The 26,817-nt window shown below is 53.5% G+C and overlaps 9 protein-coding genes across 9 annotated transcripts; 3 read left to right on the forward strand and 6 right to left on the reverse strand.

The window, feature by feature from the left end:
• Positions 1–1,831: 1,831 nt before the first annotated feature.
• Positions 1,832–3,488, forward strand: P170DRAFT_461883 (unc-50 family protein). The gene is made up of 4 exons (XM_024852072.1): positions 1,832–2,040; positions 2,135–2,234; positions 2,405–2,746; positions 2,837–3,488. The coding sequence occupies exons 1-4, from the start codon at positions 1,931–1,933 to the stop codon at positions 3,146–3,148; spliced, it is 864 nt and encodes a 287-aa protein (XP_024707032.1). The 5' UTR covers positions 1,832–1,930; the 3' UTR covers positions 3,149–3,488.
• On the reverse strand, positions 3,460–4,932 carry P170DRAFT_433600 (PDGFA associated 1 family protein). Its single transcript, XM_024848530.1, has 4 exons — positions 4,840–4,932; positions 4,632–4,783; positions 4,480–4,547; positions 3,460–4,396 (listed from the first exon to the last, which is right to left on the reverse strand). Exons 2-4 carry the CDS (start codon positions 4,678–4,680, stop codon positions 3,758–3,760), a joined length of 756 nt encoding a protein of 251 aa, XP_024707033.1. The 5' UTR covers positions 4,681–4,783; positions 4,840–4,932; the 3' UTR covers positions 3,460–3,757.
• Positions 4,926–6,824, reverse strand: P170DRAFT_433603 (putative MFS monocarboxylate transporter). The gene has a single exon (XM_024848531.1). It carries the CDS (start codon positions 6,656–6,658, stop codon positions 5,216–5,218), a length of 1,443 nt encoding a protein of 480 aa, XP_024707034.1. The 5' UTR covers positions 6,659–6,824; the 3' UTR covers positions 4,926–5,215.
• Positions 6,825–7,239: 415 nt separating this feature from the next.
• On the reverse strand, positions 7,240–10,991 carry orlA (putative alpha,alpha-trehalose-phosphate synthase subunit Tps2). Its single transcript, XM_024848532.1, has 4 exons — positions 10,955–10,991; positions 10,176–10,651; positions 7,874–10,103; positions 7,240–7,800 (listed from the first exon to the last, which is right to left on the reverse strand). The coding sequence occupies exons 2-4, from the start codon at positions 10,566–10,568 to the stop codon at positions 7,634–7,636; spliced, it is 2,790 nt and encodes a 929-aa protein (XP_024707035.1). The 5' UTR covers positions 10,569–10,651; positions 10,955–10,991; the 3' UTR covers positions 7,240–7,633.
• Positions 10,992–11,675: 684 nt separating this feature from the next.
• Positions 11,676–13,721, forward strand: P170DRAFT_433607 (uncharacterized protein). The gene has a single exon (XM_024848533.1). The coding sequence runs from the start codon at positions 11,695–11,697 to the stop codon at positions 13,363–13,365; it is 1,671 nt and encodes a 556-aa protein (XP_024707036.1). The 5' UTR covers positions 11,676–11,694; the 3' UTR covers positions 13,366–13,721.
• On the reverse strand, positions 13,686–19,521 carry pld3 (phospholipase D). Its single transcript, XM_024848534.1, has 3 exons — positions 19,258–19,521; positions 13,781–19,193; positions 13,686–13,722 (listed from the first exon to the last, which is right to left on the reverse strand). Exons 2-3 carry the CDS (start codon positions 19,183–19,185, stop codon positions 13,716–13,718), a joined length of 5,412 nt encoding a protein of 1,803 aa, XP_024707037.1. The 5' UTR covers positions 19,186–19,193; positions 19,258–19,521; the 3' UTR covers positions 13,686–13,715.
• Positions 19,522–20,055: 534 nt separating this feature from the next.
• On the forward strand, positions 20,056–21,217 carry P170DRAFT_471658 (uncharacterized protein; the record flags this gene model as incomplete). The annotated part of the gene is made up of 2 exons (XM_024852861.1): positions 20,056–20,437; positions 20,502–21,217. 2 exons carry the CDS (start codon positions 20,056–20,058, stop codon positions 21,215–21,217), a joined length of 1,098 nt encoding a protein of 365 aa, XP_024707038.1.
• A 164-nt stretch (positions 21,218–21,381) lies between these two features.
• On the reverse strand, positions 21,382–22,677 carry P170DRAFT_433610 (60S ribosomal protein uL15). Its single transcript, XM_024848535.1, has 3 exons — positions 22,621–22,677; positions 22,272–22,470; positions 21,382–22,079 (listed from the first exon to the last, which is right to left on the reverse strand). Exons 1-3 carry the CDS (start codon positions 22,650–22,652, stop codon positions 21,861–21,863), a joined length of 450 nt encoding a protein of 149 aa, XP_024707039.1. The 5' UTR covers positions 22,653–22,677; the 3' UTR covers positions 21,382–21,860.
• Positions 22,678–22,961: 284 nt separating this feature from the next.
• Positions 22,962–26,064, reverse strand: chl1 (DNA helicase). The gene is made up of 7 exons (XM_024846360.1): positions 25,836–26,064; positions 25,624–25,714; positions 25,399–25,565; positions 24,702–25,340; positions 23,990–24,652; positions 23,762–23,932; positions 22,962–23,706 (listed from the first exon to the last, which is right to left on the reverse strand). The coding sequence occupies exons 1-7, from the start codon at positions 25,968–25,970 to the stop codon at positions 22,999–23,001; spliced, it is 2,574 nt and encodes an 857-aa protein (XP_024707040.1). The 5' UTR covers positions 25,971–26,064; the 3' UTR covers positions 22,962–22,998.
• Between the last annotated feature and the right edge of the window lie 753 nt (positions 26,065–26,817).

A 26,817-nucleotide genomic window follows, 5' to 3' on the forward strand; every position in this document is an offset into this window, starting at 1 on the left:
TTGTCTCGCGTGTTTCGGCAGTTGTGGAGAGCAGGGGGGGAACGGGGCGATCGTTCCCACGGACGGGTAGAGTGGTTCGGACGTTACTCTGTGTAATTCGATGGATGAATCTTCTGCGTGACGGTCAATTGTCGAGTGGGGAGTGGGAACTGAAAGCGGTGCTAATCGACGGACGGGGGAGGGTCAGTGTTTCACGTTTGTCGGAGGAGGCAGGGAGACCAGAGGGGGAGAGGGAGAGAAGGAGAGAAGGAGACCGGAGGGACGAAGGGGGGGGAGAGAAAAGTAAAGGACGGACAGACCAGCAGTTTGAGCGAAGGATAAGCATCTGGAGTCCGGAAGGTCAGGGGAAAAGAAAGGGGACCAGAGCGACTAGCGAGATGGAACTATCATGCGATTCCTCCGTCGCATTCGAATTGGAATGAATTAGAATTACAGAATTATATAATAATTGGAATAACCCCCATAATAATGATTATAATTATACTAATAAAATAATAATATAATAATAATAATCAGGGGCGCTTGGCCAGACCCTCCTGCCTCAGGCTCCTGCAGCTTGCAGTGGGGTCTTTTTTTTTTTTTTTTTTTTTTTTTTTCAGTCAAACTGGCAACTGCGGAGGACCGACTTCTGTCAGTAGTTGAATTGACCTCTCCTTCCGTTTCTGCTTACTCCGCAGTACTTGCTCTTGGTTTCCATCGTAGGACATTATCCACACACCGTCTAAATGATCAAACACAGATTATCAGAAAATATTCCTACCCCGTACGGTCTCGATTTCGGATTGGTCACCGATGCCCCCGCCGGCAAATGGACGTGCGCATCGCCCGACTGACTTACAGCGTACTCCGCCCGGTATACATCATATTCCTCATCTGAACCGTCCCCACAGCTATGGATCTATCTACCTATCAATCGCCAATTTGTCCCTTGGCAATATCGTCAACGAACAATGTGGCCATCGCCATCGTCAGTGTCTGCTCCAACGGAGTTTCTTCTCCAATCATAAGTCTGCGATCGTCAGACGCAGTTTGCTCTAGTGCAGCTGCCAGCGGGCCCCAACAAACATCCATACGCCAATAACAACGAAAGGATGGCGAAAAGACTGAAATGAGATCAACAAAAGCGAAAGGCATCCGCAGCGGGAAGTCCCATATCGTTGGCACCGATGCTGTCCGGCGTTGATAGATCTCCTGCAACACCCTCCGCCAGGTGGAAAGGTCCACTGGAGTATGGACAGCTCAAAAACCGCCATGAAACTCGTCCAGCCGCTGCTAGTAATGGACACGAAGACGCTGTTCAAACCCTTCTTGAAGTAGGAGCTGTGGTGTCTCCCGGAGAACATGGAGAGCTTTGCGCATTGCGTCGTTGAGAGGGAATCGCAAAGCAGTAGACACTCTCATAGCGTATCCCCCGAGTCAAATCGTCTAGGCAGAGACACATGGAACAGCCGTACAAGTTGCAGCGTGGACTGGACATGTGGAAATCATGCAACAGTTAATTGAAGCAGGAGCTGATATCAATACAGAAGGGGGCGAGTTTGGGACTGCATTGCACGCAGCAGCCTGGAATAGAAGCAGGGCAGCGGTGCACATCCTGATCCAGAATCGCACAGATGTGAACGCCCATGATAAGATGTATGGAACAGCCATATAGGCTGCAGTCCGGACTGGAAACACTCCTTCTTTGCCGACTCTGGTCGAGCATGAATCGGAGTATGAAGCGATGAGGGCAGCGGGACAAAGTTCCCCCGGAACGGCTGACATAAGCAGATCCGCCAAGCGCCACCTGCACCGGAAGGGCAATCGCATCAGGAACCATCAATAACCAGCATCTTGACTGCCTTGTCATTGCCCTTCGCCTCCACGGGCTGCCTTCCATCCTGTCCCCAGTCCCGCCCTCGCCCGGAAACAGAATAGATACAAGAGAAACATGAATCCTCACATATCCGTCCCTCGCCAACATGCTAGTCCTTCCAACTTCGGCGGCACTACGCCGGCCAGCCGCGGTTCCAGCATACGAATGCCGCGCTTTTTCAAACGGTGGGCTGCCCGCTGCCCCTGCCTTGGATATCCGTTTGTTGGGTGTCTGCGCACCTGGTTGATCTGCGACTGACCGGAGGACATGTCCTTCTAGAATGTTCAAGTTTCCCCAGATGGACTTTGAGATGGCCATCTGGGAAATGACATCACTCCTCATTGCTCCGAAGAAGGTCTTTAAATCGATATATTATCATGTGAGTGGACACTCTGAAGCACAACCACACCCTGCATGTCATTGCTAATCCGACTTTTTCATTCGTAGAAACGTACGTTTCATTTACCCTTCCTCCCGGCTTCATGATTCCTCCCGCTATTGATATCAACATGGAAATCATGAGATCTAATGTCATAACACTAATTGCAAACAGAAACCAAAAACACCTGGCATCGTCCGGACCCGTCATTTACCTATCTCCTATCCTTCTTCCTTCTCCTCACAGCTCTCGCATGGGGCCTCGCATATGCGCCGTCCTTCGGGTCCATAGTCCGCCTGTCTCTGCTGTTCATCTTCATTCATTTCGTCGGCTCGTCGCTATTGGTGTCGACCGTGGGGTACTTTGCCATCGGCCGGCTCTTCGGTCCCAACGGAGCCGCGGCATCCTTGAATGGGTTCAGGGGTGGACGCGGAAGGAGGCGCGGCGCAGCGCAAGGCCTGTTCATGCAGCCGGGCGAAAAGGATCAATTGGAGTTTGGATACTGCTTCGATGTGAGCCGGACAACCCTTGCAGAATGGGGCTAAGGCCCAGCCAACGCCCTGGAACGATTAGACTAACCAAGGGGCTCTATTTCTCTCTAGGTCTCCATTCGCGCATTCTTCCCTTTGTATCTTCACCTCTATGTTGTACAGTTCCTTCTCCTGCCGCTTCTCACCCGCAGTCCCAGCAATTACCTCGCCACCTTTCTTGGAAACACTCTCTACCTGTCCGCCCTCACATACTACACCTACATCACCTTCCTGGGCTACAATGCCTTGCCGTTCCTGCACAACACCGAACTCCTCCTGCTCCCTATTCTGGCATTCGCAGTCATGTGGCTTGTCAGTTTGATTGCAGGATGGGGCATTGTTGCACAAGGGCGGAGCGTGGAAGGGCTGTTCTGGGGAGCGTGATCGGTCGAGCGCGCGCATTTATTTGTTGACGATCATTCACAATTACTTTAGTTGATCAAACTCGGCGCTGGTGTCTATGGCGATCTTTCTGTTCGGTGTTCCTCATGCATGTTTGCGGTTTCCCTTAAAACTGGGGGAGACTTCAGTACATTCGCAACGGTCAAGGCGCTCGGTTGCATATTGCATTGATGTTTGTTTGCTTTTTCTTCGCTCCCTTTTCCTTCTTGCTCCATCTCTCTTCTGCTCTCTTCGGGGACATTTAGGCGTCGAAGGGCATATGATAATGTACGTACATTCCCACGCTATATAGATGTAAATGCTTCTTTTAGCCTTAGTGCCTTACTACTCTACATTCAGCTGCTTTTCGCCCGGAGAAAGCACTCAAGACGACAAAAATCTATGTCGAGGTCTTATTCAAGATATTCCAAAATATGAGCGTGATATGATGGTACCGGTCGGTCAATCATGCCGGTATTGCCAAAATCCAAGCAAATCCAAGCAAGAAGGTCGGGTGATCTCTGTTATCCCGAGACAGAGACACCATAAGGGAGTCGAAGAAGGGGAGACAAGGATTCCTCCGTATCCTTTTTTGTCACCATCGCGAACTGCTTATTTCTTCTTGGGCGCGCCCTTCTTCTTTCCGCCCAACTTCGCCTCTCGTTCCTCTGCGCGGGCCTTGGCCAGTTCGGCCTTCTCCTCCTTCTCGGCCTCTTTGCGCAACCGATCCGCCTCCCGCTTCTCCCGCACCAGGGCCAAACGCGCCAGATCGGAACGGGCCTCATCAGTCTTGCCTTCCGCGTGCAATTTCATGTAGCGTTCTCGGGCCTGCTGAGCCTCGATGGCCTCTCGTTCCCGCCGAGACAGTTGCGACGGATCTTTGGCCGCCTTTTCGGGGGCTTCTCCGCTCAGCTGCGAACGGGATTTGGCTGTGTGATTCGGGTTGGCGGGCAGGTCTTCGTCTCCATTGTTGTTGTTACTGGTGTTTTTGTTGTTGCTGTCGTCGTCGTCGGACTCGTCGTCGGACGGCGGAAGATCGCCGGGTTGAACTTTCTGTCGCCTCGCGATAGCAGCTTGCTTCTTGGCCTTGGCGGCCGCACGGCGTTCTTCGCGCGTTAGCTCGGGGGCCTCCGCGGAGCTGGGACCGGCCGGGTCGTTTTCATCCCGGGGGCCTTCGTCCGAGCCGGACTGCTCTGACTCGGTATCCTCCTCGCCCTCCGATGACGACATGTCGGGGTCCTCCTCGGGTTCCTAGCGGGAGATTGCAATCGAGCGTTAGAAGGTTCGAGTCCCATACGAAACAGGAGCGGGTTCTACCGCGCGAGCCAACATACTCTCCATAGCCCAACGGGGTTGCCGTTTTTGTCGACCGGCTGGACATCTCGACTAAATCGCTTTCCACCTTGTTTCCCGGCACAAATCCGTCAGCGCTCCGTACCATCTAGTTCGGACCCGCTCCCGTTGTGTCTTGCCATTCTGCACATACCTCCTCGGGAGGGCTTGGAAAATTTGCCTGCACGACCGCGGGGTGCCATGATATATAAATTGCGGGGCGAACCAAGGAGTGTCCAAGAAAAAGATCAAGGTGGAAGGGGTGGGTTAACGCTGTCCGACAGCGGAGGATGTATCTGAACAAATCTATCATCGTTAGTAAACGAGGGGCAGCGCCGAGGCGGGGAAGGGGTAAACAGTACGTCACTGGCGAGAGGAACGGGGGTTCTTCGCAAGTTAATTCCGTCGGGTTGGAATGCTCGTTGAGCAACAGCAGATGTGGTAAGGAGCGGAAGAGAGGGAGGATATGAGAGAAAGAGAGAGAGAGAGAGAGAGAGGAAGAGGAAGAGTCACGCCGAAGATTTCCCAGCGCAGGCGGGGTGAAGGACCTCAGGCACGATCTTACCTCATCCGCCCCGCCAATCACATGCCGTGGATTGACAGTCGTCTTCTCGCCTCCATCAGTCAGTCCATCTACACGCATGCATTCAGGTCTCAATACGTTGCTTCTAAGGTATCTCCTACATACGAACCCCATGGCCCTTGTCCACCATCAGCTCGCCCGCCCCCCTCCCTGCCTCATACTCGCTGCCAGGCAAATCCCAACTTGGCCACTCGCGAAACCAACAGGGTCAGCATTCCGGCGATGATAGCACTGCCCATGAACATTTGGGCATACAAATAATGGCCGTTCCCCTGTTGGATCAAAGCGCCCGCGATTGGGGAACCAATGAGAGCGGCCACCGCTACCACACTAAGCACCATACCCATCCTCACACCGGTTTTCTTCAGATCCGTCGTGAGGGTGCTCAGAGTGGCTGGGAAGAGGGATTGGATTCCGGCAGCCGAAAGACCGTAAAAAGCACTGAACGCATACAGGCCCGCTTGGTCATCCACTGCTGTCCAGCAATACGAGATGACCCCAGTGACCAGGCTGAAGGGGATCAGCATATTCAGAGGGCCAGAATACCAATCGGCCATTAGGTTAGGGATCAGCCGGCCAAGCAAGCCGACGCCGTTCATCACCAAAAGAACGTCGATTGAAGTTGACTGAGACACGCCAATGACATTGCGTCCAAAGCTGCCGATATAGAAGAAGCCGATATAGAGGCCCCAGAAATTGAGGAACATGCCGATGGCAAAAAGCGCGTAGGGAAGTTCCGTGAAGGCCGCCCATTCAACAAGGGGGCCACTCCGGCGCGGAGGCAGCCGTTGCTTCAGAAAGACCAGGCACGGCGTCAACGTGGCAAGGGAAATGAACCCCAAGGTTCGCATGGTCCACCCGTACCCGACCCGGGGTAGCAGGCGCATGACGACGGCCGGGAACACGAGGCCTCCCGTGGCGGACCCCGATGCTACGATGCCGATGGCAATCGCACGTTTCGTGGTGAAATATGTGGGTATAAGGGCAATAGTCGGGCAAAACATAAGCCCGCAGCCGATGCCCTGCCCGACACCCTGAGCCAGGAATAATTGCCAGTATTCCGTGCACAACGAGGTCATGAAGATACAGAACAACTCCAACAAGGCCCCCGCTGCCAGAGTGACTTTGAAATATCCGGCATCCGTAGCACGGCCGGAAAAGGTGCCGATGAAGAACAGGAGGAAAATCTGGATACTTCCCACCCACGATATATCGGATGGCGGCCGTCCCAGTTTCTCGGTGTAATAGGTTTGGAAGACGCCAAAGCTGTTGATGTACCCCCACGTGTTGAATATGACAAAATGCCCTAGCCCTACTTGGCTCCAGGCTGCGAGACCGCCGTCGGGAGCAGGGCCAACATCCCTTCCTGACTCTCTCGTGCGGACGAGAGATAGCGTCCTCCAAGCCAGTGCCCCAGCATGACTACCGTTAGTAGTGGTCTTGGCGAGCTCTTTCGGTTGAGACTCGTCGAGGCCCGATTCTTCATCGCCGGGGTCAACTCGAGAGGAAATGTGACCTATGTCATCTAGAGACGAATCCCTGGTTTTCTCTCTCTCGGAGTTGGGCACTGGCGGGCCGTTGTGCGACGAGGCATCCATGATTGCCATCGACTCCAGGTTCAATGCCGCAGAGGGAAGATGAGCGATTAGGCGACAGAGGGCTGCTACTGAATGATGAGTTCAAACTGGAATATCTCGTGAGTCATTCGACAAGAGACGGTCGTCTAAGATAGAGAAGGGATTGGAGCAGGCAAAAAAAAAAAAAAGAAAAAAAAAAAAAAAAAAAAAAAAGAAGGAAGAAAAAAGAAAAGAAAAGAAAATGCGCAATTAGAGAGACTGACCCTAGGATTTAAGCACTGATGGACCAAGGCAAAGTAAATTTTCTTCGTGCGTACCGAGTAGGTACGCTGCGTGGGTCAAGTAGGTTGAATGAGTCAAACAGGGCCGAGTCAAGGCCATCGTCAGGAGGATTGCCATTAGTCCTCATTAAACAAGGGCTTGGTGGAGAAGAACAGGGAGCAGGAATCCCACTCGCAACGAAGGCCGAGAAGTATTCCGGCGAGTCGGAAGCGCGTGCCGAACGGGGTCTGCTGGTTTTTGCGGGCTTCCGGGGAGATCTCCGCATTTCCCCGTATTTTCGGCACTTTGCAAGCACGTTGAACTGTAGAGGTATATATGTATAGATATAGATAGATAGATAGACTCCCTCGCAACCAACAACTCGGTTTTTCTGATGTCTTCTGTCGTCATTCCGGCCTCTATGCTTTCTCTCTCCCTCTCTAGGTACATACGACTTCTCAACGGCTTTCTATGAACATGATTAAAAACGGGAAAATGGGAAAGGACATGAACAAATAAGGAGGAAAATTGAAGATGACAGTTGAATATCCTGCGAGGAAAAAAAGTATTAAAGGAAGCTCGTCCGACGGCTGATATCCGGTGGCCTCTCAGGGGAGTTTCTTCGTCTGTCTTGATGCATGGAATGTCCCGAGAGTCCGACTAAAAAGAAAAAAGAAAAAAAGAAGAAAAAGTCCTTTGAGCGGTTTACTAGGCCGATCGATGTCAAAACTTAAATCAGTAGTCTTGCTTCGCGCTACTGTTCAACATCGTGACCGTTTCAATAACATCAGCGGGCTCGAGAAGATGCCAGCTAGCGGCGGTCTGTTTCGAACTGGCGCCAACGGTCACCGAAAAAACATGACCTTGGGGAAGATCGAACTTTGCCAGGGCTCGGAACATATCTACACCAATCACGTCAGTCACTCTGACAACGATAAGGGACCTCTGCCGGGTTAGGGGGAAGGGGGAGCTTACCTTCATCCGTAAAGTCATCGCCCGAACACAGGATGAACTCGGGTGCCTTTCCGGGACCCGTTCCATATTCGTTCACAAGTCGCGTGGCAATGAACCCCTTGTTGACAAACGTCGGTCGCACTTCCAAATTTGCCTTTCCGGCCATCACTTCAACCTCCCATCTCTTCCCGACGGTTTCTTCCAGATGCTTTCGGCACTCGCGAGCCTGGAAGGCGCCGTATTCCGGGTCTGCGCGTCGATAATGCCACGTGAGAGCCACGCGCTTCCGTTCGATGAAGGACCCCTGTGTCCGCTCGGTGTAGTGCTGGAATGTTTCCATGACCTCCCTCTGCCATCCCATGTTGGACCGCTCGGCCAGATTCTCCCAATCGTCCGAGCGTGGCTTGCGGATAAAACATCCATGCTCGGCGCTCAATCCCAGCTCGGGTATATGACCCATCCACTCGTCGAGGAAGGCCTGGTCTCGTCCACTGATGATCCAAACGGCGTTGCGAGGATCCGCAGCCAACGATTTGATGGTCCGTAGGACCCTGTCTGACGGTATGGCGGCTTGTGGATCTTTGACGATCGGCGTCAGTGTCCCATCGTAGTCAAACATGAAGAGCCTCTTCCGTGCTTTGCGGTACTGCTTCAATAATTTGGCCCGGTCGAGTGCCGGGGTCGCCACAGATTGGTCAAACGAGGAAAGATTGGTCAATAGGCGCGTGAGGAACTGCTGAGACCAAGCAGACACGGTATTTGAAGTGACGTGCTTGAAGAGTTTCTGATGTTGGGACTGCCTGGGCTCCGGCGCCATCTCCAAAGCCTGGTTAATGGCTCCCGCAACGCCCGCGGTATCCCAGGGATTGATGTGAATCGCACTGGACAGCGTACCGGCCGTTCCGGAGAATTCGGAGAGAATCAGAGGGCTATGGTTGTTCTCTTGACAGATGATGTATTCCAGACTGGTCGTGTTCATGCCATCGCGGACGGTGGTGATTAGACCTACATCCGCGACCCGCAGCAAGGCGAAATATTCCTGTGGGGATAGATACTGGGGATAGTATTTGACGGGGGCGAAGCTCAAAGAGCCGAAACGACCATTGATGGTCGAGACCAGATTGGAGATCTGGCTGGCAATTTTGTTCTCCTCTTTCTCCTCCTCCACGCTGGTGGGGCTGGTTACCTGGATGAGCACAACCTTGTCGCGCCATTCGGGATATCGCTCCAAGAACAACTCGAAGGCCTGCAGCTTTTGGGTAACACCACGAACACTATCCAGCCGGTCTCGGCCGACAATGATCTTCTTCCCGGCGTACAATTTGCGGATACCCACAACCGCCTTCTCAATGTCGGGGTTCCCAAAAGCAATCTTCTGGATCGCTTTCGCATCAATTCCGATGGGGAACACATCCACGGCGACATGAGCGCCGTATGCGTCGACCCCGGCGGAGTTCGAATCGAACCCAAGAACGCGGGTGCAGCACGAGGAGAAATGACGGGAATAGGAGAACGTTTGGAAACCGAGCATATTCGCGCTCAGGACGCCCGTGAGAACCTCCTTGCGCTTGGCCAGGCAGCGCATGAATTCGCTGCTCGGGAATGGGGCATGCAAGAAGAAGCCGATGTAGATGTTGGGGATCCTTTGCCGCAGCATGCTGGGCAGAAGGAAAAGGTGATAGTCGTGAATCCAGACAATGTCGCCTTCTCGGTACTCTTGTGCGATCCGATCCGCGAATAGCCGGTTCATGCGAACATAGTCGGCCCACCATTTACGCTCCGACCGCCCATCGGTTGGACCATGCTGCTTGTAATGAAGCAGAGGGTATAGCTCCCGTTCCGCATACCGTCTCCACCGGCCTTGATCCGCCAGCGTTATTGTATCATCGGGCACCTCGGATTCAGCTGACAGCCATACAGGAGAGATTTTGCCATATCGACTGGTGGCCAACCGTCGATCAAGCCGTTCCCGATCCTCCGGGCCAACCGAGACCCCTTCCACGAGAGGGTGGCTGGGTGATCGGTGAGAGGTACTTACGGGCACGGGCGCCGCCGCCTTGTTCAGAGATCCCGAGGCGCCATTGACACCGTTGGCGTTGGAAGGAATTTGCTCTAGAGAGGGTGCGGTGTCATGGACCGGTTCAACTTCGCCAGTCCAGCCAACGAGCGTATGGGACCATCGTGTCTCGTCGGAGCCGAGGTATGCAAACGAATCGAAAAGGGCCGATGTTCCGGGGCGAGTTTTGAGCTCCTGCACAATAAATTAGTCGTCTCCACATGTCTGGTTCGCAGGCGCAGGCGCAGGAGAATAGAAGTCACGCACCCAGCCATGGCCCTGTCGTAGATAGAGTTTGTAGGGAATGCAAAAAGCCGCGCTTATTATTCGCCCACTGAGATTAAGACTGGGATACTGTTCCCGGGGATGGGCTTCCAGCACGGGAGGAGCGCCCCTGAGACTCAATCGACGTAACAGCTCGGATCCGGTTTTCGCATCCTTGGCTGCCTGAGCCGGGGTGGCGGGGAGATCAGACGAGTCCGATCGCTGCTCATTTCGAGGGTTCGTGGCGGCAGCGGCAGAAGAGTCTCCTGGGGATAATGGAGCCTGGGAGGCTTTCAGGCCGGAATCTGCGCCCGGGGAGTCCATGCTGGCTCCGACCAGCACCGAGGGCTGTTCAGCGGGTGGGCGGCCGGGAGTGTCTTGCTTGGAGGGGTACATGACGGAAGCGGGTCGGATGGCGATGACGAGAAAGAGAGCGACGCAGGGGTGGAATTGCTGGCAGTCAACAAAAATGGTGGCTTCTGAAGGTCTTCCCAGTCAGTTAAACACTTGCATGTTTCTTCTGGTTTCCAATGTTTGGGGGATGTGTCTCTGTGCGTATGTGTGTGTGTTTTTCACATGCTCAACAGTGGTAACAGAAGGGTGGTAGGAATAAGATTGCAAGTCGCGAGGAAAGGATGGAGTGAATGAAGAGGAATAGAAAAGATGGATTGGGGAGAGATAACACGAGGGGGAGAGGCGTGTAGTCCGTGAAAGCTTGAGATGTAGGAGTGTTCAGGTAGATAAGAGAGATACCGCAAATGTCAAAGACGGGTCTCACTCACACTCTCTTGGTCACTCACTCACAAGCACGCTTTCTCGTTTCACTTGTTCACACGCGCGCTCGTGCTCTCTCTCTCTGTGTGTCTATCTCTCTCTCTCTCTCTTTTTCCCTGACCGGAGAGAGGCGAGATGGACAACGCAGGAAAGTGAAAGGACGAAGAAGGCGGGGCGCGGAATGGAATGGTCCAGGCGGTGAGGGCCTGAGGAATCAACTCCGAGGCCAATAATTGTCGGGTCTCCACGCATACAATGAGAGAGAGCTGGCCTTCTCTCCGTAGATTGGGCGCGGGAGTGACCGGTCAAAGGAAATCAATGATTGGTGGCCATGAAAAAGATGGACGCAACGGGTGAAGTTCCTTAAGAGAACCGGACTCTGTTCGATGATGTGCCAATGATGACGACGCCGGGAAAAGTGGGAGAAGATGGAAGAAGGGCCGAACTTCCTACTACGTCATGATCCTAATCCAACGGGCTGCCCAACGCCGACGGGAAATGGCCAGGACAGTCCATGCTACGAGTGTGGACGGATAAGTAACCTGACAATGATATCCCAGATGCGATGGTTTGTAGAAGAAGGAACCGCCGGAAATCCAGACCGCTTACCTCAGCGGCTCAGGGCTGGCGGAGACCCCGTGATCGTGCACGCCTGAGGCAGCACAGCATGTGACCTTGGCCGTCGATTCGGTCGTTCATTATTATTACTGCGTGTTGCCCTTTTTCCCTCTGCGCGCTCCCCCGGTATATGTCCCGGTCGGCGACTACTGTTCCGCAATGCCTGCTGCGCTGCTTGGCTGATCGCGCGACCATGCGCGATTCTCTCTTCGCTAGACACTCTCTCCCCTCTCTTCGCTCAACCCCGTTTCTTCCGTTGTCTTTTCGCCCTTCTCTTCGCTTTCCCTCGTTATCGTCCCGTCGAGAGTTTCACGGCTCTCGCCTCTGCTCCCGGGAACCGGCGATCTTCCACAACAGCCTCCGGAAGACTCTTGAAGCGCACCGATCGCTGAATCGAGCTGGTTTGATTCGTAAAGTCATCGACAAGAACTCCTCCTCCGAGGAAACCCTCCCGCCGGAACAAGCCGCCCTGGTCCCGGAGGAGCCACCACGTCCAACCGTCACACCTCGACCTGTCTCGGCATCAAAACCGGCCAGATGCGCCAAGTCGAAATCCTCGAGGCAAAGCACCGCCGCTCCCTCCTGGGGTTTGGGGGGTGAGCCGGTGCGGTGGGCTGTAAGCGGCAAAAAAGACCGCCCGGCGCAGTCGCCATGGATGGCTTACGTGGGTCCAGGCCATACACAGCTCGACGGCATCGCGCAGCTCGGTGCAGAGGTGCGCGCGCTTGACAGATACCTGGCCCCCACGGTTGAAGAGCAAAGTCAGGTGGCCCAGGTCGTCGCGGAAGTCACCGGTCTTCTAGCTGGTATCTTGCCTCGTCCACCTCGCCTAATCGGGCCCTGGAGTACCGGGCTTGCTCTGAGCCATTCGGACCTAGAATTCCTCTTGCCAGTACCGGACTCAGCACGGTCAATCGAGAGAGATCGAAAACCCAGTGCTACACGCCCGCAGGTGCTTCAGTACTACGTCGACCTGCTGCGTGGCGTCGAGAACACCCTCCGACAGTGCTCATTGTTTAGAGATCAAGTCCGCGTGGCCGGCAAACGAAATCAGGTGTTGACAGCCACCCACCGACCAACCGGACTGAAATTACAGTTCCGTTGCGGGGAAGGTCCCCCTTCTTCCATCGAGTATATCCGGGATTATCATGCCGAGTATCCCTCAGTCCGGCCGCTGTACATGACTTCCCGTCTGATTCTGGAGTCTCGGGGTTTATTTGGCAGCCACAGCCGCTCCGTCGGGCCGGACGCCCTTGTGATGCTTCTCGTCAGCTTCCTGAAGGTAAACCATGGGCGATTCTGGTCCTCGGACAGTCTCGGGGCGCAACTCCTGGAATTTCTCCAGTTCTACGGCGTCACGGTGGATTTGACCACCACCGGGATCTCCGTCGACCCTCCTGGCTGCTTCAACGCCGATAACGTCAAGGATGCCTGCAAGAACTACGATCCCGAGCATGTGCCTGCCTTCCTTCGTGGCCAGCGCGCCCTCGTTAACCTCAAAAGGACGGCTGCAGCCAGGCGGAATGTGGCCACGGCTTCACGGCTTTGCATACAAGACCCGGCCAATTATATGAATGACCTCGGGCGCACCTGCACGCGCACTCGTGATCTTCAAAGGGCGTTTGAGCATGCATATAATCTAATCAGTGCGTCACTAGGGGCGTGCAAGACTTCGACCGATGATAGTTCCGGTGATAGCTTGCTAGCTCATGGCCTGCAAGCCAATTTTGATGACTTTAATCAAGTGCGCGCCCGCATTGCCTCTGCCGTCAGAGGTCCAACTGCAACCTCCGGCATATAATAGACATATCAAAAAAGATCCGCCATGATATCATCGACATTTTTTTCAGTGTCCCTGTTATATTTACTTGGGCGGAACTGCTAACCCATGCACAGACGGCAGAAATAGGTGGTTAATTACATTATTAAGGGGGAACAGTACTAGCAGAAAGAACGCCCGCTTGCTATGAGAATAACACAAGACGAGGGGGGAAGGGACGGTGTAAAGGGGCCAAAATGAAATTGAAAATGCCAAAGGATCAGGGTTTCCCGACCCAGTATAGAAGAAATAGTGAATATCCAAGAGCAGGAGCCTGCACCCTTCGACAGGGCATGAGACCCCAAGATCAATAGTATTTGAGACTTAACACGTTAATTGCTATATCGGGGTCAGCATCGAGTTCGCCAAATTCTGGAATGGAAGGGGGATGGCATACTATATCTCCAGTGGGGAAATCTGGTCCAACGTGTAAAGCCAGTTTCCGCCCTGTTCTTCTTTCTCAAGCCTAGAATAATTGGTCAACAAGGAAGATGTACAGCGGACACTGAGCGTCACAAACCAGTCATAGGGCCACAGAATGAGATGTCCCTGAACCTGCTCCAGAAGATTCTCCGCCCGCTGCCTATCCATCATCTCATCCGAGGCATGGAATTCTCGCTTTGATCCCAAAGTTGTTGCTCTTCGCCGTCGCCGTCGGGAATGGGTTGTGGCATTCCGATTCAACGCCTCCGAATATTCAACCACCGGAGGATCAGATCGCTGTCTCTCGGCATCCTCGCCAGATGAGCCACTTTCATCAAGTCGCCCGTTTCGTGCGTTACCCGAGCCCATCACATCGCTGATCCTGCGACTGGCCTTCTCATCCACTGGCGACGTGTCTTGTTTCGTCGGCTCAGATGGTGAACGGTCGCTTGGGCTCTGGATGGTTTCCGTCGCCTGTTTCTCGATGTTCGGGCTGACAGCTTGCAGATGCGACTTGGCGGTTGCCTTGGCCCCTTGCTGGTTCTGCAGCTCGGTGAAACGGTCTGCATAAGCTGTGTATTCCTTGTATTCTTTCCAGGATTTCACCTCGCTGTCGGGCATGCAACGGAAAACGCTCCGGAAGATCTTTGTGTTTTTCTCTGCGACGGCATGCCATGTGTCTAGATAGAACAAATCAATCACCGGATCTCGCATGCAATCCTGGTCGATGTATATATGTTTCATGTCTGGGCCAAGTGGATGCGGGTATTTGTCGGAGTCATATCTGTCTCTGGATGGGGGAGCGACGCCGCCGCTGTTACTCTCGGCCTCTTGTCCGAACGCCAGTGCCGGATAGCGAGCATTCGGGGATCCTTGAGCGATGGGACTCGATTCGACATCATTGACCGTCGCAGCCAAATTATTCTGGCCGTCTCTCTCATCGGCATTCTGACCGGGTCGTTGTTGCGAACGCTTCGGTTGCTGTACAGTGCCTTTGCCCTCGCTCGCGACGGGAGAAACCAATACTTCGGTCTTCGTATCCAGAAATTGGGTATCACGGGCGTCTCCCCATCCGCCCTGCGAAGCAGCGTTAAGATTGTCGGCCCCGAACCCATCCACGTCCTTTTTGTGCTCCTGATTGGCGGTCACTCGCGCATCCGCAGTCAGCTTTCGGTTGGATTTGAGGTTCGGATTGTTGCTCTGCTCCCAATCGACATCGTGGTTAAAACTGTGCATGTCTTCCGAGCGTGAAAGAAACTCGTCTTGAATCCGATGCCGACGCTCAATCATATCCCGCTCCGTCTGTTTTTCCTGAATAAGAGACTCAGAGTCCAGCCTTTCGCGGTCCTCCGCGGGTTTCGAGTCCTCCTCGGCAATTTCGATTCTTCGCAATTCCTCCTCGGTCGCCATTGAATGCTCCATCAACTCGTCCACGTCGATGCCCAGATGCTCTCTCATAAGACGCATCCGAAGCGTGTGGGGGAATCGTCCGACGAGATAAGGGCGGCCGTTCATGGTAGACCAGATCATGTCGGTGTCACGGACGACCGCTGCAACCTCCGAGTCCCTGGATCCCAACATGGACCGTTCGTTAATGTTTGCAGACCCAATGATCGCGGCTCGATCGTCCACAATCATACACTTGGCATGGATATACAGCTGTTCGGTGACCAAATGTTTGTGAGGTCCGATCTTTCCCCAGGACCGAAGACTGTAGAACTGGATGTAATCTTCCGGTTCAATGCCGAGCGCTCGCAGCCGTCCAAATATCGATGTCTCCCCACGACAGATACTCCGGTACTGGCACATCATGATCAGACGGACACTTGTCCCGCCTTCGCTGTCCACGGTGTTTTGAAACCCGGGAATTAGGGGGATGACGATGGTAGCGCGCCAGGCTTCTTTGTTTTTCGCCGCCCGGGTGATCCGCTCCACCAACGCGTCGCCGATTAGATTCTCGATCTTCCTCCCGTCGATTTCACATGTGCTGACAAAGAACTGGTTCTCGATGTACACGAAGTGCTCGGATTCCTCGATCAACTTGACGTAGGCGTTCATGATGCTGTGCTCCGTCAAGTCCGAAGTACCAGTCGACCACGCACTACTAGACCGCAGGATCTGAAGTTCGCAGGTGCCATCAAGGCCAAGAGCCTCTAGGTCAGCAGCGTCAAAGTCTGGTGGAGGCAGGAGAAACGGCGTGGGCCGCGTTGGCTTTCGCTGGCGCAGAATGTAGTTCCAGCGCTGAACGAAATGGCGCGTGAGATCCCGAGCGGGCTGACCGACAACATGCATTGATATGTCGTGCCATGGCATCCTGGGCGTGGTGTTCCGGTCGTACATCTCCTCGTATGGTTTGTCCAAATCGTAGAAATCTTGAATGCGCGGGTTGGAATAGTCTTTTCCGGGCCATAGCTGACAGTGGTCTGCATCTTTCGGGCCATCTGGTGTCTCAAACCCGGTCGGCTTGTCGTCGGTGAGCATATGCTGGGGCGTGTCCCACCTGCCGAAACACAAATCGATACCGCCCACGAAAGCCAGAGTGTGGTCGATGATGCATAGCTTTTCATGATGCGCCCAGAAGAAAGTGTTCTGTCGGAACTGATTGGGCGATCTCTGGACAAAGATGTTGGGATGCAGGTCCAGAAGGGAGAACTTGGAGTACTCCGAGTCAATCGGGATGGCGGAATTGATGTTCCGGTACATGATCACGAATATCTTGACTCCTTCGCGGGCCTTGCGTTGGAGAAGCCGATCCAGCCGCCACTTTTGGCTGATAGCAGCTGGGCGTCGCATGTAAAGCTCAGGGCTCAACCACCAGTCATGGATGTAGATGACATCTTTCGCCTGGTTGATCGCACGGGAAACCACCCACATATGATCGCGAGCATCAACCAGCCATTGGGCAAAACAGTGGTGACGCACGGGAGCAAAGCTGTCGAATCGATTAGGCTTTGCCCAGGGGGTGTTGTCTACCATGAACCGAATAGAGTCCTCAAACTGGTGAAGCTGGCGTTCGTTCCGGGCCAGGAGCTTGAGCTTCCGCTCTGAGTTTTCGAGTTTCAGCGTATGATGTTGCGGATGCCTGGCCGACTCCTTCGCCGACTTTGCCAGCTCCTTTGCCTTCTGATTGCGTATACTGATCTTCTGTGTTTGTAGCTTGAAAAATGGGTCGACCAAAAACACATCGTAGATATTCATCTCCTCGGGCGAATCAACACAAACGACATAGCTGTGTCTGACAAGGAACCATTTTGGTGAATGACGCTTCTTTACCATAGCCGGAGTCAAGGCTCTCCGGAAATCAAGGCCCTTGGATGATTGGATGATCAAATACCCTTCCTTGCCATGATAGCTTCCCTCGGCAGCAAGACGAACTCCCAGCGCCGACAGCTCCAAGAACTTGCACAAGCGGTTGCTATCGGGCTTGAAGATCAGAAACCGGATCAATTTTTGGAGGTAGGACTCCAGTTTCTTTCTCTGCCTCTCCGGGTAGGTTTCCTTCTTGGTTGACGGGCCTGCTTCTGCCGTACTCGCAGCTCCAGCAGCGCCCTCTCCCTCGGTGTTCGTCACAGTCGATTGCCGGCGAGACGGGCCAGCAGATGATTGCCGTCGCGCGTGCTGATGTCTTTTACCAGCTCTCTCATTACCACTCGTTGCCTCTGCGGCTGTCTCGTAGCCACCCTCCTCCTCTTCGTCCTCCAGGTCACTGTCTAGGCCGCGCACACCACGCAGGTATGGGAACGCGCTTCGAGGAAATCGCGGGAGATTCTGCCCACTTTCTGTGTTCCGCAATTGGATGTACTTCTGCGTGCCGAAATGCAGTTTGTACTTCAGGTGGAGGTTGGCGAAATCCTTGAGTGTCCGATGAATGATCCATTTCATACGAGTCATGCCGCTGCCGTATTCGAGCTCAATTCTGAACACCAAGTGACGATCTCCAGAATGCGAGTCGATCTTACTGTCTGTGACTCGAACCTTGAGCTGTTCAAGAAGGATGGGGATTCGTTTGCTCCCGTGCTCATCACGCTGGAACATGCTGGCCAGAATCAATGCTGCCGGCACCCCCGAAGTTAGCTCAGCTAGCAGCTCGGCCGACTTTGCATGGTCCACCGTGCTGTCAGCCTTCCGGCGCTGGCCGATCAGCTTCAATCCAGCTTTGATCTGTCGCCATCTTTGGGCACTCAGGCTGGATCCACGGTCCGCGCGATGTCGCCTCCAAGGAGCCGAAAGGCCTTCCGCGTTTTCGGACGGCCCAAACCCAGTCAACCGCCGGAGATTACTCGGCCGCCTATCTTCCTGGTTCGCATGGGGATCAAGCTGTCGCCCACTATGGGTTATGCCGCGCGAGTTCGCGAGCCAGGCGCTTCTCCGCCTCCAGGTGGTATCCCGGTTGAGACGATCCCGACCTTCATCCTCCGACACTCCCTCACGATGCTGGGCGTAGTCGCCGGTGTTCCGTCGGGGGAAAAAGTTCGGCCGGTAATTCTCGAAAGGGGCAAAGGAGCCGGTGAGATTGAAGGACGGTCGGCTTACGGCCTTAGGCGTGTTCGGTTCGGTCTGAGGAGCAGACTCATCGCCCTTGGGCCGCCGTAACTGTTTCTTCTTTTTGCGATGTTGAGCATGTTGCTCTCCAGCACTTTCCTCGGCGTCGGCGTCCACATCACTCCCTTCCTCTTCTAAGGTATTTGGAAACCGAAACTCCCCCCGTTCCGATCCGGGGGTGGCCAGGTCATGGTTCATCGGTCGAATGTCCCCGATCGTTGCGCCACTGGCTGACCGCGAGTGAGAGGTGAAGGATGGCGAGGCGGCAAACGCTTTTAATTTGGTGAAGATGGAGTTTTTCCCTTTTGACCCCGGATCGGCATCATCGCCCATGGCAGAAGAGGGTCTCGATGGATTCAATTCCGGGACATGGTCATTCTCAGAAGCGTCCCGGGTGAATTGGACGCTTGGACGGCGAGGCGTAGCGGGTGTCCCGGGGTGAGATTGTTGGGAGTTCAGGCTTTTGGGCTTCTGCGAGTTGGCGGCCAGATCGATCGGTCGACGAGGGTTCAGGGAGGCTGGTGTGCTCTTAGGGGCGCCATCACCCCCCTCCGGAATCCCATTGGCAATCCCCGTAGGTTTTTCTTTTTGATCGTGGATGGCATTGCTGCCCTGCTTTACCGGGGGAGGGTAGCCCATCCTATCCCGCTCATCTGCGGATTCTGCATTGTTGGCCGGCGCCGCGGACTTGCTTCCAGTCGGAGATGGTAAAGGGGAGGACAGTCTCGAGTGACTGGGCAACGAAAGCGAAAGAGGCTCGAATCCGCCGGAGTTCAAGTGAATCGAAGCACCTTCGGGGCCCCTCGTGTCCGAGGGAGTAGCCGTAGAATCCGTCATAGTAATTGCTGCTCGTCAAGTCATGGGGTCAGTCAAACACAACAAAACCCAGGGGCACAGGGACCGGCATACATGCGGATCAAGTAGGTTGATTCAATGTGAAACCGACCTCAGGGGGCTGGATGAACGTTCATGTTTCAGAGGAAGGGCCGTCCAGGGGGGGGTAGAAGACGAAGAAGCGGGACTCCAAAAAAAAAGGGGGGGAAGGGGAATAAATGACAGAAGAAGAATTCCAGGCAAAAAGAACCGACCGATTAAAGGAGAGACGTCAGAAAGGGACGGTTTGAGTTTGAAAGGAGCGTTGCGTTAGCAGCAACTGTTGCCAACCCGCGGTGGAGTACGGAGTACGGAGCAGTTATGATAAAGAGAGATCGGGGCGAGACCCCTTGCTGGGATTTGGGATGGAGATCAATTGCGCGGGAAGGCCTGCATCCGCCGTAAAGTTCACGATCACTCGATTGTCGGACTTCGGCAGCAACTGGGGACAGTAATTAAGGTCGTTAGTTCCCTTAAAGCACGGCCTGACTGCAATCCCAGCCCAGGCATAAAGCATTCGAGGTACCTCAACATTGAATTAATGTACATTACATTCATACATACAGGTACATTACAGGTACATTATAGGTACTGTCGAGGTGTTTGATAATTTTCCCCCCTGTTTCCCCGTATGTACTGGGGTGGTGTATTGGGAATACATACATACATACATACATACATACCGCAGCTACGAGCGTCTAGTTACTGTAGTCCACCCTTTGCCTCGGTTGCTTCTCGGAACATCTCTCTACCTGATTGATTCATCTATCCTCTTGGTTTGCACATCTGTCTCTCGAACAGCTCCCCCAAGAACAGGAACCCGAGAAAATCAAAATGACTGATCCATTGAATACATTGGATTCGGCTTCCAGCCCGTTATCCGTTTCGCGCAAAACATATCCCATTGCGGGCATCCTCACCACCGTTTTTGGTCTCGAAGAACTACCCCCGCAGGCGACCGAGGTCGCTTGTCTCTGGCTTCTGCACCCCAGACTGGCAACGCAGGAGCGCATGAGCGGAATAGCCGGTGCTGTCATCAGGGACTGGAACCAAAGACTCAAGGATCGTGCCGCCGATACCAAGGCTCCTGTGACGGGCTTGGTTGCTGTGGCTTTCGATCAGAGGAATCATGGCTCCAGGTTGGTCGATCCCCTCGGAAACGAGGCATGGAGACAGGGCAATCCTCGACATGCACAGGACATGTTTTCCATCTTTCGTAAGTGTTGTTGGAGAGCACGCCTCGCGGGTCCCGCTCCGAAACTGACATGATGGCCATGCAGAGGGTACTGCCCGGGATGTATCACTTTTGATGGACTATCTTCCGTCGTTTCTATTCCCAACTTCCGAACGCCGGGTCTCTGACCACCTTGTCCTTGGTGTATCCTTAGGCGGTCATGCCGCATGGAGTTGCATCATGCACGAGCCTCGCGTGAGTGCTGGCGTGGTTATCATCGGCTGTCCGGATTATGTCAGTCTCATGGCAGATCGGGCAAGACTGTCAAAGCTCGCATCGTGGACAGAGAGCAACCCTCAGGGCTCCCAGTTCCTGGGCTCCGAGGCCTTCCCTTCCACGCTCCTCGATGTTGTTTGCAACTATGACCCTGCCGCCTTGTTGCTGAGCTATCTGGGCTCCACGCCGGACCTGTCGCGCAATGAGTCTTTGCGGGAACCGAACGAGGAGGAAAAGCAGATCTTGCGCCCTCTCCTCGATCGGTGCCTGGCGAATAAAAAGATACTCAATTTGTCCGGAGGTCTGGATAAACTGGTACCATACCATCGGGGAGAGGCTTTTCTCACCTGGCTGAAACAGACCATAGGGCCGAATGGGTGGTTTGCCGATGGTGCGGTGACTCTGGAAGATATCATTGATGAGAATGCTGCACATGAGGTTACCCCTAAGATGATTGCCGAAGCAGTCCGATTCATCCGTGAAAGTCTAGACGCTGGCAAAGGAGACTCGAAAAGCCCCGGCTCAGTCCGCGAAGCCAAGATATAAATAGCCCTGGGCTGAGTTTACTTTGCTATATATTCTCGGTGTACATATTCCATTTGGGTTCACCTTGTAGATACTTGGCCTCGTGAAGATAATAGACGTAAGACCGTTCATATTGAGATACGAAGTTTGGGGTCGTTTGACTTGACCACCGCAAGCTCAGGGCACACTATCCTAACACTACGTACTCCACAAGAACGACAGAAAGGTGACGCTAAATTGTCCAACACTATCGGTGATATTGGCGAGTGTGAAACATTTCGACCAATACGGGGCACGTTTACGGACTGGCTCCAACATCAGTGCGAGAAGATTTACTGGCAAGGGCACATGTTCAGCACGCAAAGATTTGACACGCGAAGGCATGACGTATAGAATTGAGTGAGGCGAAGTGTCGGAAAAGTCAAAACGTCACTGATGGTATTTTGTTTAATAGAGTGAAATCGTAAGGGCGTCTGGAGGCCATAACATGCTCATCGCAAACAAAGACCCTTTTATTTTGTAAATACACGGACCAATGCGTTTCGATCCGCGGCTCCCATTGTCGAGTTGTCAAATCCCTTCCTGATGAGATTGATCCTCTATTACACTGACCATGGTCAGTGCAGCACCCGCCCAATACCTGGTCCTTCCGTTGTCATTCCATCTAAGCCACCAGCTCAACGATACCACCAGCCTCCTTGATCTTCTTCTCGGCATCCCGGCTGAAGTATCTGGCACGAACGACGACGGGGACTTCGGGGATACGGCCCTTGCCGAGGACCTTGGAGTAACCCAGGGGAAGGAGGTCGATAACGGGGGCGGTGTCGGTCTTCTGGCCGCTCAGGTAGGCCTCACGCTTCTCGGCGGGAACAAGGGTCCACAGCTGCAACGAGTATTCCATCAGCAAAGGCTCCCAAAATCAGATCCCCCAGAAATATATCAAGACGAAGCAGCTCATTCCAATTTCCCCTCACTCCATGGTGTTGCATCATCATGTATTATTTCCCCTTCCCCATGCGATTGGTGTCCGTGGTTTCCTTGCTTCGCTCGCCCGATTTCCAAGTATTCAACGTACCTTGTCGAGGTTGATCGTGGGCTTCCAGAACTGCTGGTTGGTCTTGTGGAAGTACCTCATACCGACCTTACCGAAGTAACCGGGGTGGTACTTGTCGAGGTTGGTGCGGTGGTGGTGCTGACCACCGGCCATACCGCGACCACCGGGATGCTTACGGTGCTTTCCAATACGACCGTAACCGGCGGAGACATGACCGCGGCTATGAGAAAACTCAGTCAGTCGTTGTGTTCATTCGGGGGACGTTCAATATAGCAGGGTCGAGCGAAAACATCGGCTTTGTCGCATTTCACGGCAACGCCAACATTTCAAGCGCTTTTCGAGGCGATCGGAAGAACTGGCATAGACTCACGCTTTCCTGGTCTTCGAGAAACGGGTAGGCATCTTGTCGACGGTGCTCTGCACGACAAGACCGGGTTGAGTATTTGGCGATGGGGGATGGCGGTCGTGGGTGCTGCTGGCGCAGATGTTGAAATCAAGGCCCGGGGCGGGTAGAATTGTGCGCTAAACCGTTCGCTTGCCCTGAAATAGGGTCAAACCCTGCCCTTCTTTTTTCTGCCGCACCAAGGCGGTGAGGCACGTGATTCAGCTACGGGCTGACTAAAGAGCGTTTTGCTTGGCTGCGCCCTACGCCTTAGTTTTACTCTAGTTCCGTTAAGGTGCTCCATAGTGGCCTAGAACTCGCTTGGTCTATTCTATTCCATTCCCTTCATCACTCGCAGCCTGTCGATCATGATTCTTGCTTTTCTCGGCGCTCAGTGAAGAATTTCGAAAGGCTGCCTATTGCCGCCCCTGCCGGCCGCTGCGCAGGAGTACTCGCCATACTCTGCTTAATCCACGTCGGCAGTTTCCCTTGTACACTAGCATTCTGATACCGTTTGTCAATCAGGACAATGGCGGCGTAATCCTTCTGATGCCTGATGGCCCGTCCAATACTCTGGTTCACAGCCCGCATGCAGGCGTTCTCATAAAACTCCCGGCCCGCGGCTTTGGCGGCTGCCTGCCGGTTGCTGCTCGAGCTTTGCGCGAAGGCCTTCTGCTCGACGTACTGTATCTTGGCCTGCCACACCGCACTGCGTATATTCGGGAAAGGCAGCCCGACAATCAAAACCCCTCGCCCGAGCTTGTCCGAAAAGTTAATGCCTTCGGACAATTTGCCCCCCACTACCGATAAAAGCAGAGCCCCCCGGCCCGATTGCACGGTGCGGGCATACTCTTGAAGGAGCTCCTCAGTTGTGACTGTCATCTCGCGGGCCTCGTACACAATGGGTTTCTTCCGCTCGATAAGATTGTAGATGGTATTGCTCTTGTCGCCATCTATGGGGGTTTTCCATGTCCCTATGACCTGGTGTAGATAATCAAAACTTGGGAAAAAGGCAACCACACCGTCCGGGATCACCTGGCAGAATGCTGCGATGGTCCGCCCTAGATCGGCAATCTGCAAATAGTGGTCAGACGAGACAACGGGCTCCACGTTTAGCGGCAATGCTTACGGTCTTCTCGGAATTTCGGTTGTCGTACGTGAAATCGAAATCAGACCCGAGGATCCCCTTGCCGAGAGTATGTGCAACCAGGTTTTCTGACGGAATGACATGACCATAGCTAAAGGTATCCAGCCGACTGGGCGAGACGTACGAGAATAAATGATGTGAATAGTCCGCCATCTGAACATGTAAGTAAGCTCACTGGCAGTAACCAAGATGGGAGGAGGTTCTTCCTACTGGAGACATCGTTCCACCTGCCAAGATGACGGCCCTTGCGTCTTCCACGATCTCTCGGAAATGGTTCGTTGGGTCGAGAAGCATGTATTTCAGCTGAATGTCGTCCGATGTCTTCGCATAGAATAGTCGTCCTTCGGCTGAGAGATTCATCAACGGCAGGAGAAAACTTTGTATGTGAAAAAGAACGGGTGTTGACGGTTTCGAGGAAGATTGGTGATCTGCTTTTTCCGTGGAAAACTCGACGTAGCCATCAACCTTTCTAGCCAGCTTGCTCTCCTGTAAGTACCGGCACAACTTGTATGGGTTGATTTGGTCAACACCTCTTCCAGCCATAAGATCCGAGGATTGCACACAGCCCTCCGGAACAGAAGCTTTTTCAAGAGACCGAAGATGATCCGCAATCGAATTGACAAGCCTGATAACCTGTGCGATATAACTTCGGTTCTTCCCTTTCAAGCGCGTCTTGAACTTCCGCGCGTAAGTTGTTAACTGCACGATCGAAGTTTGTAGCTGTGAAAGCGTGATTGTGACTGAGTGGATGTTGGATATGGCATCCATCAGGTTGTGCGCCTCGTCAATAATGACGACATGATCCTTGACGGAAATTTCTAGAGCCTCTCTTGCTGATCGCTGGAGGAGAAGGGGGTATGGAAGCGTCACGATCTTTGGTGTATTAGCAAAACAGTCACGAAGGACTAGACGAATAGCCTACCTCGGTATGCTTGATGACTGATCGGGATGCGTAATAGGGACAGGTCCCGGTCTTCCTGCCAATATTTCCCAAATCTTCGATGTCTTTGACTGTCGCCAGCGCGTGATCACGGAACTTCAGTAGTGGCGCTTCGTCGTTTTTGGACGGTAGGAAGGGGCATCTATGCTGAGCTGCAACGCCCGGCTGTTGTAACTCAAGGCATCGTTCGTTGATTGCGGTTGGGTTTTCCAAAGCAGCGACTTTAGGGTTGATGCACAGATTCCGGCGGGATCCAAGCGATAGATGCTTAATCCGCTCCTCGAGTTCTTCTTCGCCTGCAATATCAGGACTGAGATCCTTTGGTACGCTCGACGGGATGGCAACGCGCCGTAGCTCGCTTGCAAATTGAGTCAATTGAGAATGAGTTCTAGAGCAATAGAAAATCCTGGCCAAACCCTCGCCGTCATCTTCCTCGGTAGGTTTCGTTGAGTATTTCCCTTTGAACTGCTCCAATAGATCTAGAGTGCTGGCAGACAGGCCGCTGGGTTGATCTGATCGCATTCGCTGGGTTGTTTGCTCCTCGTCGCCACTTTCGTAGTCATCCAATGCGAAAGAATCTTCATTCTGTACATCTAGACCCGTAGAAGGGGCGCTTGGTTTCTAGGTAGATCAATTTAGTACCGCGGTCCCCACAGCAAGAAGTAGGCACCTGTCATACTTGTCGTTTCCGGGGACCTTCGGAGCTTTCGAGAGCCATTCTGAGCTTCTCTTCTTCCTGCCTTATGCCTGCCAGCCTCGCTTCAAGCCTTTTCTTTTTTTCGGCAATGGCCCGGCTTGATTCGCGCTTTGCGAACTCCTTCATCCATTCCGGGTCATCCTCATCGCCTGAGGGACAGAGTGTTAGAGGGAATTGGCCATTTATCCAAGTTGGTCTGGCACTGACATGTGGTGTTTTCCACTAATTCTTGAAAAGCCCTACGCTTGTGATCGCGTAGCCAGGTTAAGGATCCGCATATTAAACTCAAAGATTTTCCCTGCGACGGGGTCAGAAGCCCAGTGACCCTCGAGTGCCGATAGCAATGATAACAACAAGGTCACTCACCGTGCCTAGTTGGGGGTAGGGTTAACACATTGTCCGCGAACGAAAGGGGGGACCTCACCGGTAGGCGACTCAAAAATCGCAACCTTGCCCTCTTCAAGAGAGGCGTACAGAGCACGCATAAACTGAAGCTGGATTTCGTAGGGCGAGTAAGGGTGGTTGAAAGTGAAATCTTCTGGGGGGAGCTCCATGACGCTGGACCATGTGTCTAGAACCGAGGCAAGCTCAAGTCCATAGCATGGGGGTAGATGAGCAGTTCTCGCTCTATGTTTTGTTTTCTCCCTCTTCTTTGTTTACGTCCTACAGTGCGGAGGCAGTCTGCTGGTCGATGCAGGTGATTTCTCTGTCCAGAGATCGGGGATTAAGTAATCTCAGCAGCCTCAGGCAACCCCGGCGGTTCTTTTGCTGGACTGCTGCCTCTGACTCTGCCTCTCATCATCATCATCATCATCATCATCAGGGCTGTGTCTCATCATGGCTGGGTCTCACGATGAGCCACGATCGACACGAAACAGTATACATAAGGTACTCCGTCGGTACCTACAGTCCTACACTCTGTACCGCGTAGAGGAAGGGTTCATCTACTCCGTACTCGGATGTCGTAGCCTGCGGTGGGTCGGGAGCGATTCTTGCATGGGATTTTATTAATAGAGGCCGTGTAATATTTTAGCTCAGTCGCCGATAGTGATGAGTATTTGAGTATCTACTCCACGTCAGTAGATTCTGTAACACCATCCAGGTAACTCCGTCGTATTGTTCTGGTCGACTCCTTGCCTCCTGGAACCGTTGCAATTAATTGACAGCTCCGGACTATTGACTCTAGTCTCTTGTCCTCGTTTCACGGTGGATATCAGCCATCGTATTCTCCCTTCCCCTTCCATCGACTTCCCCGCGGGCCTTTTTGCCCCTCCCCCTGTTGGTCTTGTTTTCTCTTTCCCCCAATAATCAATAATATCTCCCCTCTCTCCCCCTTCTCGAAATTATCCACCACAGATTAAAAGAACAGAACCGAACAGAAAAGAATCCCCCATTAACAAA

The sequence above is a fragment of the Aspergillus steynii genome (genome assembly GCF_002849105.1).
Source record: "Aspergillus steynii IBT 23096 chromosome Unknown P170scaffold_2, whole genome shotgun sequence".
NCBI lineage: Eukaryota > Fungi > Ascomycota > Eurotiomycetes > Eurotiales > Aspergillaceae > Aspergillus > Aspergillus steynii.

What these genes read in the sequence shown, in the direction of transcription:
- orlA (XM_024848532.1), bottom strand. Translation starts at nt 10,568, where the DNA reads ATGTACCCCTCCAAGCAAGACACTCCCGGCCGCCCACCCGCTGAACAG. An exon ending in TACGACAGGGCCATGGCTGG is followed by an intron (nt 10,104 to 10,175) that starts GTGCGTGACTTC and finishes TTTATTGTGCAG; the next exon opens with GAGCTCAAAACTCGCCCCGG. An exon ending in CGATGACTTTACGGATGAAG is followed by an intron (nt 7,801 to 7,873) that starts GTAAGCTCCCCC and finishes TGATTGGTGTAG; the next exon opens with ATATGTTCCGAGCCCTGGCA.
- P170DRAFT_461883 (XM_024852072.1), top strand. Translation starts at nt 1,931, where the DNA reads ATGAATCCTCACATATCCGTCCCTCGCCAACATGCTAGTCCTTCCAAC. An exon ending in TTAAATCGATATATTATCAT is followed by an intron (nt 2,235 to 2,404) that starts GTGAGTGGACAC and finishes CACTAATTGCAA; the next exon opens with ACAGAAACCAAAAACACCTG. An exon ending in AGTTTGGATACTGCTTCGAT is followed by an intron (nt 2,747 to 2,836) that starts GTGAGCCGGACA and finishes ATTTCTCTCTAG; the next exon opens with GTCTCCATTCGCGCATTCTT.
- P170DRAFT_433610 (XM_024848535.1), bottom strand. Translation starts at nt 22,652, where the DNA reads ATGCCTACCCGTTTCTCGAAGACCAGGAAAGC. An exon ending in TTCTCGAAGACCAGGAAAGC is followed by an intron (nt 22,471 to 22,620) that starts GTGAGTCTATGC and finishes GTTTTCTCATAG; the next exon opens with CCGCGGTCATGTCTCCGCCG. An exon ending in CCACGATCAACCTCGACAAG is followed by an intron (nt 22,080 to 22,271) that starts GTACGTTGAATA and finishes TACTCGTTGCAG; the next exon opens with CTGTGGACCCTTGTTCCCGC.
- chl1 (XM_024846360.1), bottom strand. Translation starts at nt 25,970, where the DNA reads ATGGAGCTCCCCCCAGAAGATTTCACTTTCAACCACCCTTACTCGCCC. An exon ending in CAGTCATCAAGCATACCGAG is followed by an intron (nt 24,653 to 24,701) that starts GTAGGCTATTCG and finishes AATACACCAAAG; the next exon opens with ATCGTGACGCTTCCATACCC. An exon ending in ACCGAAATTCCGAGAAGACC is followed by an intron (nt 23,707 to 23,761) that starts GTAAGCATTGCC and finishes CACTATTTGCAG; the next exon opens with ATTGCCGATCTAGGGCGGAC.
- P170DRAFT_433607 (XM_024848533.1), top strand. Translation starts at nt 11,695, where the DNA reads ATGTCCCGGTCGGCGACTACTGTTCCGCAATGCCTGCTGCGCTGCTTG.
- P170DRAFT_433603 (XM_024848531.1), bottom strand. Translation starts at nt 6,658, where the DNA reads ATGGATGCCTCGTCGCACAACGGCCCGCCAGTGCCCAACTCCGAGAGA.
- P170DRAFT_433600 (XM_024848530.1), bottom strand. Translation starts at nt 4,680, where the DNA reads ATGGCACCCCGCGGTCGTGCAGGCAAATTTTCCAAGCCCTCCCGAGGA. An exon ending in TTCCAAGCCCTCCCGAGGAG is followed by an intron (nt 4,548 to 4,631) that starts GTATGTGCAGAA and finishes CCGGGAAACAAG; the next exon opens with GTGGAAAGCGATTTAGTCGA. An exon ending in ACCCCGTTGGGCTATGGAGA is followed by an intron (nt 4,397 to 4,479) that starts GTATGTTGGCTC and finishes ATCTCCCGCTAG; the next exon opens with GAACCCGAGGAGGACCCCGA.
- pld3 (XM_024848534.1), bottom strand. Translation starts at nt 19,185, where the DNA reads ATGACGGATTCTACGGCTACTCCCTCGGACACGAGGGGCCCCGAAGGT.